The sequence below is a fragment of the Mugil cephalus genome, chromosome 23 (assembly GCF_022458985.1).
Source record: "Mugil cephalus isolate CIBA_MC_2020 chromosome 23, CIBA_Mcephalus_1.1, whole genome shotgun sequence".
Lineage (NCBI taxonomy): Eukaryota > Metazoa > Chordata > Actinopteri > Mugiliformes > Mugilidae > Mugil > Mugil cephalus.
In genome coordinates, this window is record NC_061792.1 from 7,065,804 (window position 1) to 7,075,433 (window position 9,630).

The window sequence follows — 9,630 nt, forward strand, 5'->3', positions numbered from 1 at the left end:
GCTGACACAGGAGTGGTGCTGCAGAGTTGCAATGTGCAGAGCTGATGTATCATCAGGGGGAAATCTTTCAAGAGGAACTTAGCGAAGCAGCATTTAACTTACTTTAGCAACAAATCCTGCACAAAGATGAAGTGGAAGTTGAACTTTTTTGGCCGGAGTCACCAAAGATGATGGATATTTGCAAAGATGAAAGGGCTGCAGGATGCATGAGGGCTGGATATTTAAGATGTAAATAATATTCAATGTCACAACAGCCATAAATATTGTCTCACCCAATGCTTCTTTTTAAATTCAAAGAAATTTGAGTGGACTTTGGTTGGAGAAAATGAAGAGTCTGAACAGACCGAGGCCCTGCTTTGCTGTCACTGTGAAATGATTGGTAACAGGTGGAATAGAAAATAGGGCACATTTCCACTCATACGTGTGATGGATATTCTCGCTGGGCGCAGGTCTGAGACACGCCCCCCTGCTTCCTGTTACATGTCATGCACACACACACACACACACACACACACGTAGCAACACACACGTGTGCATTAAGCGGTGGTGACATTTGCGGAGTCTCCCGGTGGACGGCCGTAAATCTCAGTTTTTACGAGCGACTCTGCTGAACTCTGCAGACTGTTGACCGCGTCGCCTTGACATTCAAGACCAACGCAGCACAAAAAAACAACAAAAACCCGGGTTCCTAACTCCCCGAGAGCTTTGATTGATTGGCCTCGCGAGGGCAGTGAAAGCCGCTTACTGTTAGGGGTCAGGGTTGTTTCTGTTTATGAAAGTCTTTGTTCATTAACATCACGTCAAGTGGACATTGGGCAGAGTTTGCCATTAAAACACTCACAGATCACGCAAGAAATATATAGTACAGGAGATCACTTAAATTATTTGTATTATTAAAGGGAAAGTTAGGTTTTATTAGGTTTGTATGAGGGGCCTATCCTTTCTGATGGGGAACTGAATCATAATGCTCTCTTCAAAGCCGCCAGACTCCATTGACAAAACCACTATTTTTTACCTCTCAGAATGTGGGAGTTGCCAGTCTAGTACTGTGTGACTTTAATGTTTTAACACGTTCATATGACTGCAAACTGTGGTGTTAATACATGAAAGAAACAGAATTATCGAAGAAGAAAAAATTAACTGGTCTTGATAGTGGTAGCAGGGCTTTTGTGCCTACAAGCTTAAATCATGGGTTTTGTCAATGGAGTCTGGTGCCTTGGTGACTTTTGTTCCCAGTTGGAAAATGTAGACCTGTGATGATATAGAAGTTGTAAGAACTTAGGTTCTTTTGTTAACTTCCTTCTCTTTGGTTCTCCAACCACCATCTACTGTAGGACATACACTGACTATGGATAAGTACCACATCCACAACCAAAGTTTGAAGCTAAATAAAGTAGCTAAGCTAAGTAAATTTGTCTTGGGGAGTCTGCAGCTAAACAGCCATTAAATAATGTGCAGTTCTTTTGATCTGAGGTAGAAGAAGAAGCTTCAAAGTCTCCAGGCTGGAGTCCAATCAAGTCATTAGCAGTAGGTGGAGTCAGAGCCTGGTTCTCATACCTCACTTTTAACACAAAGGCAGCAGTGCTCTCTGAACACCCCCCAAAACAACGGTTTTTGTGTGAAAAGTTGTAATGGGGTTCAGGGAAGCTGTTTTGTTAGGGTTACTCGTCATAGGTGGGAACTTCTGCTCCGCTACGCAAAGCCGGTTTAACTTCACCACCGACGAGACTCAAATCCCACAAGAGCCAACGACAACAAGCTCGCAGCAGCTGAGATCAACGCAGACGTCGGATCCGTCGAACCAGATGGAGGAAGAGGATCTGGTCCTCTCTCCCGTCACCTACCAGCTCAGGAGTTACCAGCTCAGGAATCCAGCTGTGCGGACATTTCAAAACCAGCTCGTACCGCTGAAGCTGAACCCAGAGGAAAAAGTTGAAGCTCGGAAGAAAGCCAAGGTTCAAGGTCCAGATCTGAACCCACCCGTAAAGATGAAATCAAAGGTACCTCAAACGTGTTTGATCTTTGTGACTTGTGAACTCTGCACCATATAATTTCGATGTAAATCAATGTCCACCTTGTTCCAGGTGGTGGGGAAGTTTGAACAGCACGTGCCCGTGCCGGCTGACAGTGTGTCGGTGCACTGTGGCGAGGGAAAGGTCACCGTACAGGTCAAGATGAACTTCCTAGGTAAAGACTGCCCGTTACTAGTTCGAATCGATCCGTAGCGGTTTCCTGTCTGCAGTGGCACCGTCACAGGCCCACTTAGCGAACCCCCCGCCCCGATGTCTGAAAAAGAAAGGGTCGGATTAGAGGTCCAAATTGGAAAATTGAACAGAACGGTGAAGATGGGACATTCGGCGCTGATTGCTGCAAATGGCACAGACTGCAGGCTCTTTGATCAATATTATGTTTCCTCTCGTTTCTACACTCCGAGAAGGGGCATCCTGCTTGCCCGTTAGGTGCTCGAATGCCGACTTTACAGCGACGCATTAAGAAACCTTTTTATTTGTCCTGTGGCTGAACCTCCTCCACTTGCTGTGAGTGTTATTGACCGGAGAGGAGGGGGGTGGAAAAAAAATCCCTTCAGGTAATGGTCTTGCCTAAAAATTTTCCTCTGTGTTCTTAGGAAACAGGCAGCTGATCCGTCCGAGCGATCTGAAGTTGGGGGAATGCTCTGCGGCGCATGCCGACGGCCGCATCCTGCAGTTTGAGTCGGAGCCACAGGGCTGCGGCAGCACCCCGACGGTGCGTGGCTTCTCTTTGTCGCGTCCGCCTGCCGCTGTGCATTCGCAGCAACTGTTTTATGCTCTCCTCAGATGACCGCAGAGGTGCTCGTCTACGCGTTTTCTCTGGTGTACTCGCCCACACCCATTAGCAGCACCTTCATTTTGAAGACGAACCCTGCTGAGGTGGTAATTCAGTGCCAATATCAAAGGTAAACCCCCCCATGTATTCGGGGTGCATGCAAGTCTTGACTAATGTTGAATTCAGTCTCCAGACAAGGTATGCATATTCAAGGTTTCACATTATGACTTTTCTAACAGTCTTAGAGCTGCAGAAACCCTGTGATGGTTCCATTTACTCCCGTCAATCGTTGTCATTTTGTCATTTCTCTGTTCTTGTGAGGGAAGTAAACATTCTTCTCCCTTGATGAGCCTCTCTTTGCACCCGTCCTTCCTGTGATTGCCCCTCACAGGAGGCATTACGTGAGCAGCGCAGCCATGAGGCCCACCTGGAAGCCGCTCGCCTCCGTAGTGCAAGCCGAGCAGCGGCTCCACTTCTCCCTGCGCCTCATGGAAGGTGGGTGGCTGGCTGGTTGGTGCAGGTCAAAATAATAATAATAAGATTAAAAAAAAAAATCAAAATCAAATCTGGGGACGATGCTCGGCGGCGAAAAGGAAAAACTTTTGATTTGCACCGGGCGCCGCGGCTAATTTCCCCGGCGACGAGCGTTAATTGCAATCACTCAGGCCCTGGAAGAGTTTCGGCGCGACCGACCGGAGGATGCTAAGCGGGGGTCTTGATGAACGGGAGCGAAAAACTTTTGATGCGCGGTGATGAGCTGAAATTACACGCCGCGTCAAGGCTGCGGCTGACCCCGCCGGGTCACTCTGCGCGATAAAGCGATCAATATACAGCTGATTATGTTTTCTAATTAATTCTGCCGCGCCAGACTCCCGTTCGCGTTGGCCCTGACGGCGCCTCGCGCCGTCTCCCGTGATTTACTTCCTGTGAAAGTGCGCCGACGTGAAGGAAATGATGAAAGTTTTTAAACTAGTTTTTTTGCGGATGCAGATGCTCATTTGTGTTTCTTATCCAGGTTAATGATTATGCTGCATCTCTAATTCATTTACTGCCTTCTTTAAAGTACTTTCCTCTTATTGTTGCAGAACCTATATCTGCAGCGCTGACCCGCTCCCTCCCACGGGCATCGTTTAGCTCTCATCTAATCAGATTGATGGCCCCGGCATTGCTTTTCCACTTATATCTTGTGTATTTGATTAGAGGACTGGCAGTCGCAGAGGCCTTCCAGTGTTTACTTCCTGAGTGACGTGATGCACGTGGAGGCGTCGGTCCTCCTGGGCCACCATGTTCCTCTGAGGGTCTACGTGGACAGCTGCGTGGCGACGGTCGACCCCGATCCCAACTCTCAGCCCAGCTACGCCTTCATCACCAACCACGGGTGAGTGCGCGCCCTGACACTAAACATAAGCACTCAAGCGGGTCGTATTTGTCCCGAAGAGTCAGTTAGTCATAATAATCGAGGTGCATGTTTGAAAGCCGCACATCTTACAGATATCGGAATGATTCCTGTGTTTACGAATCCTGTCGTCATAAGGTGTTTAACCGATGCTAAGCTGACAGGAGCCAAGTCTTATTTCATGCAGAGGAGCCGGGAGGATAAACTTCACCTCCAGCTGAAAGCCTTCAGGTTCCACCAGGATGACAGGAATTCAGTGAGTTGCTCCTCGACGTGTTTATACGCTTTTTAAAAACTACCGATCACGCATCACACAGTCGAGACATTTCAGGTTTTTTTTCACAGTGCAGAAGTTGTGTTTCACTTTCTAACGTGCTAAGCTGGCACATAATGGGAGCAAGAGTGGGTAAGAGTTGTTTCACGGCAGAAGTAGTCTCGGAAGCTATCTGGAGGAAATGAAGGGAGTTAATGAATTGTGAAGTAATACTGAACCAAGAGGCTGTTATAGAAGCAAGAATGGATGTGTGACATAAAAATGAAGTTAGAAAATAATTTAATGGGAATTAACAGATAGAAAACGGGAATCATGACTTATGGGTAACACTTCAGGTTTGCCTACACTTGTGTGTACCGGTCTATTTTCATATTCAGTTTCTGAAAATAGACAGAAACAAAAAAAAGCGCCCCCTTTTTATTTCTTCATATTTTGCATCCAGAAGTTGCTGTTTTCAAAGTAAGAGCAAGTATGAGGGCGGTACTGGGTTTCTGGCCAGAGCGACCACATACATGACTAAAATACCTTTGGAACCTCATTACGACGTGATTTTTGACAGGGCAAAATAAAGCTCGGCATTTGCAGAAATATCTGCACGCATATCTGAGTAATTTTAGCTAGTAGCTAACTATTCTCTCATTATATGTAGTTATGTCTGGTTTTTACCTGAAATATGCAGCTTAGTTTTTCTGCAGTCATGTCATCTTCCTTGAGACGCACTCATTTATTGTTTTAAAAAACAATGTACTGATCCACGTCCATCAACTTCTGTTACACAGTGCCGTCCTCATACGTGCTCTTACTTCGGGTCGCACAATATGTGGTGAAAAAATAAAAAAAACAGCAACCTGTAAGTGCAGCCACCCCACACTCAAAGCAGCCACGCCCCCTTTTTTTTAGATATAACATTAATATAATTTAAATATACATAAAATTACATGAAATAACATTACGTTTGTTTTGGACAGAGCCTCAAGTGGCCATTCCAGGAATTGCAGTTCATTTGTACAGATCTGTATTGTCTCGTTTTAATTTTGTGCGTACTGAATTGAAATGTTTTTTTTTTATTATTTTTTTTTATTTTGTTTTAAATGTCATTTAACTTAGATTTACATCACATGTCACCTGAAAGCAACAACCGTCTCCGTCCCCGTCGACTCGCAACACAAAGCCTGTTCATTCTTGAACGAAGCCAAAAGGTCTGTATAAACAAACATGAAAAAGGCATTTAAAGGCATGAAAACTAACTAAATGTGTCTTGGATCCCGGACAGATGGGTGGCATCAGGTGGAGACAATGAGGTGTGTAGCTGCTGTGAGACCAGCTGTAGCGAGCAGAGATGGAGACGGAGCCTCGCAGCAGATGCTGGTACGGTTTACAGGAGTGACACTACATGACACCCAGGGATGGATACTGAACATGTGCTGCTAATGCTCAGGGGAAATCTCAACACTGTCCTTTATTGTTGACTAGAAAAATAAAAAAAAAAGATATTAGAAAGGAAATTTCCCCCACTGTGGGATAAATTAAAGGATTATCTTAATTCACTTGGAGGAACTTGGAGTAAAAAATGGCTCCACCCGTGTTTAGATGAGCCTCCTTGCCTTCATTTGGCTCACACCGCTGTTTATGTGGAGGATTGATTTCCAGCTAATCCCTTTTAATTGTCCAACCAATCAGTCGTGTCGTGAACGGTTGACTCGCACGACTAAACGCCCTAAGGAGATTTTATTTTTTTTTTAAGTTTTCCCCTCCACTTGCACCGCTTGTCTTCCTTCAGCCCTGGAGTGGGAGGAGACGGTCGCTCTGGGCCCCATCCTGCTGATGGAGAACATCCTGGAAGAGGAGCTCACGGAGCTTCCTCCAGTTCCTCTAATCCAGACAGACGGTTTGGCTCAAACTGGTAAGACACTGCTGGTGGCTTTCCTTCCGTGGCAACATTCAAATTCCCCCTTTCCATGCTATCTGCCTGCCTCCTCATTGCTAATTGCTGCAACTAATTGAACCGATATCGCCCTCCCTCCTCAGCCTTGCATTTGTCGATGGCCGTGCTGTGTGGAGTGGGTGCGGCCCTGGCTGTGCTGTATTTAGTCTTCACAGGTGCCATTATGTGCAGCAGATTTCACAAGGCGACCAGATACTCCGTCTCCACCTGATTTAAAGACAATAAAACACTCACAACCGAGCCTCTTTCCTTGTTTGGTTTCCCTCTAGCTAATGATATAAGGCTGAGATCGGCCATCTAGAAGTCTCAGATTTTTAAATGCTTTTCTGCCCTTGAGAGTCGCTTGTGCAGTGGCTGTGCTCAGGAGATGATGGTATCTATATCGGGTCCCCAGGGTTAAAAGGGGTTAAGCTGCAGCGTCCAGCCTTGCAGAAAATGACCTGGTCATAAAAAAAGGTATGCTGTGTACACAATGAGCTACGGTATATTGCTCTATCAATCGGCTAGCTTTAATAGCACACAGGGTTGTGTGTTATCTTTAAAGCCTAATGCAAGAGCACCTGACTGTATATGGTTGCAATTGTCATGATATGCAAGGACTTTTCTTGTAGAATGAGGATGCACAATGATATTTAACAATTAATAAACATCTGTTGCGGGCGGAAGCATGTTAGCAAAGCCTTAGCTACTTAAACACACTTAAAACAGAGCAGGAGTCTGCAAAAAATTATAATTTTGCATTCAAAATTAAGCTATCCCTTTGCTAAAATGTGTTGGATACATGTTAATGTGTATTTAAAGAAATTTAAATTTGTGGTGGAAATTAAAAGAATATGTATAAAAAAAAACGTCTAATCAACCAAAGATTTTGTGACCCTCCTACCCCCGGTTGAAGACCTATGACATAGAGCATTGGTAGCATATTGTTAGCATAATAGTCATTTTCTGCTGTAAATACCAATGTACTCTTTTTATGACGGCGTTAAACTATGATTTGTCTGTTCTTTACACTCTGTTTTGGTCTCAACCAACTTCCCAGGCAAATATTTGGCCCTTGAGCTGCTGCTAATTTTTAGCTTTTAGCTGTTTGCTTGTTGAAATATCGTCTAGCTTGGAACTGACCTCAATAAAACAACAAATTGAACATACGAGAGCTGAATGAAATGAAACGTGCACGAGAATATTTTGGACTTCAAGCCGAGTTTGTGCACGGATGATATGTTTTGTTAATTTTTAGCGAGCTGGTCCACCATCATCTCTCGGGAGATACACTAATTTAATACACCATTACTGCTAAGCTGCCGTGCAATTCAATTGAACTGCATGAGATTTTTCCATCTTTACGATAAACCGCATCCAGAAGAAAGGGAAAAAATAAAAATATAAAAAAGATGAACATGAACATGAAAAGCAACAGCACCGGCCCCACACTGGGAGCTAAAACATAAAGTACCATCCCAGTAACAACAGTCATATTTTAGATTCAGGCCATTTTCGTGTTTTTTCCCTTAATTCACCCCCTCTAGCTTTCTGCCAGTGGTGGAGTATTCATGAAATGGGGCTCATCATGAACTGTTGCTCACAAGCCCAGGAAGACGAATAGACATAATTAAAAAGCCCATAAAGGCGAGAGCAGGGGCTTTTATTACAGTAATATGTGAAGGCCTTGGTTTAATGGGGTGTTTGTTCCCGTGTGCAGAGCTGACGGCTGCGCTAGTTTACTGCCGGAGCAATGCTGACCCCCTCCCATCCCTGGCACACCAGAGGCTAATAAAAAGCCATACCTAATGATGCACCAGCAGGACGCATGACAGCGACAGCCATGCAGAGGCATGGTGATAGACACGAAACCGCAAGCCTCGCACTAAAATGAATCATTGAGGATGTGGGGAAAGGATTTGGAAAAGGAACAGAGAACAAAGAGAAATAACAGGCCGCTAAGTGCTGCATGAGGATGCACTTCCTGTCCCACTCAGTGGCGACTATTGATGGATGTTTTTAGGCTACTTGCTAGTGCCGTAACAGTTGACAATGAGATGTCACTGGCTTGCTAGTACTCATTTTCACTCTTCTTTTGGCTCTTTTTTGGTCTCCACCAACTCCACAGGCAAATATTTGGTTCTTTAGCTGCTAAATAAACCAGTGCTAACTTTTAGCCGTTTCATCCTGGCTAGACACGCTACAATACATCGTTCAGGGCCTTTTTAGATGAACCAAGTTTGATAAAACAGTGAAATCAGTGACTCAGAACATTTTAATTGCAAAAGAACACAGAAGCTATGATTGCTCTTTTCTTTTCGCTCTGTTTTGGTCTCAACCAACTTCCCAGGCCATCATTTTGTGCTTGAGCTGATGACCTGCTGCTAACTTTTAGCTTTTAGCTGTTTGCTTGTTGAAATATGGTCTACGAATTCATCGGAGCTTGGAACCGACCTCAATAAGACAACAAATAATTGAAAAAAATATAATATACAAGAGCTGGATGAATGGAAACAAGTTTGTGCACGGACGATATGTTTTGTTAGTTTTTAGTGAGCCAGTCCATCATCATCTCAGCAATTTAAAACACCATCACTCTTCTTTTGGCTCTATTTTGGTCTCCACCAACTCCACAGGCAAATATTTGGTTCTTTAGCTGCTAAATAAACCAGTGCTAACTTTTAACTGTCTGATTCTGGCTAGACACGCTACAATACATTGATCAAGGCCTTTTTAGATGAACTAAGTTTGACAGAACAGTGAAATCAGTGACTCAGAACATTTTAATTGCAAAAACAATACAGAAGGATGCTAAAAATTTCAGTGGAGATGAACGGTTGGTGGTTGGTGTGAGTTTATCCTTTCACACTACACAAATTAACCTTTGCAGCTTCAAAGCTTCTGTACATAAGTCCAAGTTTGAAGCTAATATTTTAAAAGTAGGTAAAGTAGGATCTTTAGTGTTCACTTCAGGAGCATAATGCACCTTTGTCCACATAGAACAAAGAAAATGAACCAAAACATTCATTTCGTGGGCAGCAAAAGCAAAAAATGAACCTAAAAGAAGCTAAAAATCTTCACTCAAACTGATCATTTTATACATATTTGTGTCTTCTAGCAGTTAGACATGAATATTTTGAAAAGTAGACCCCAAAAATACACGGCCTCCCAGACATTAGTACCAGACAGTGATCATTTTGCTAAATGGTGCACATCTACAGTGTTTCATTT

The 9,630-nt window shown here is 44.0% G+C and overlaps 1 protein-coding gene across 2 annotated transcripts; it reads left to right on the top strand.

The window, feature by feature from the left end:
• The first annotated feature begins 1,517 nt into the window (after positions 1-1,517).
• LOC125001132 (zona pellucida sperm-binding protein 3-like) lies at positions 1,518-6,660 on the top strand. 2 transcript variants are annotated; one of them, XM_047576998.1, is made up of 11 exons: positions 1,518-2,000; positions 2,085-2,187; positions 2,627-2,745; positions 2,817-2,935; positions 3,197-3,300; positions 4,006-4,183; positions 4,340-4,457; positions 5,583-5,674; positions 5,749-5,843; positions 6,220-6,378; positions 6,504-6,660. In XM_047576998.1, exons 1-11 carry the CDS (start codon positions 1,632-1,634, stop codon positions 6,629-6,631), a joined length of 1,584 nt encoding a protein of 527 aa, XP_047432954.1. In that variant the 5' UTR covers positions 1,518-1,631; the 3' UTR covers positions 6,632-6,660. The 2 variants fall into 2 exon arrangements, with proteins under 2 accessions (XP_047432954.1, XP_047432955.1); XM_047576999.1 differs by having other exon boundaries at positions 6,256-6,378.
• Positions 6,661-9,630: the final 2,970 nt, after the last annotated feature.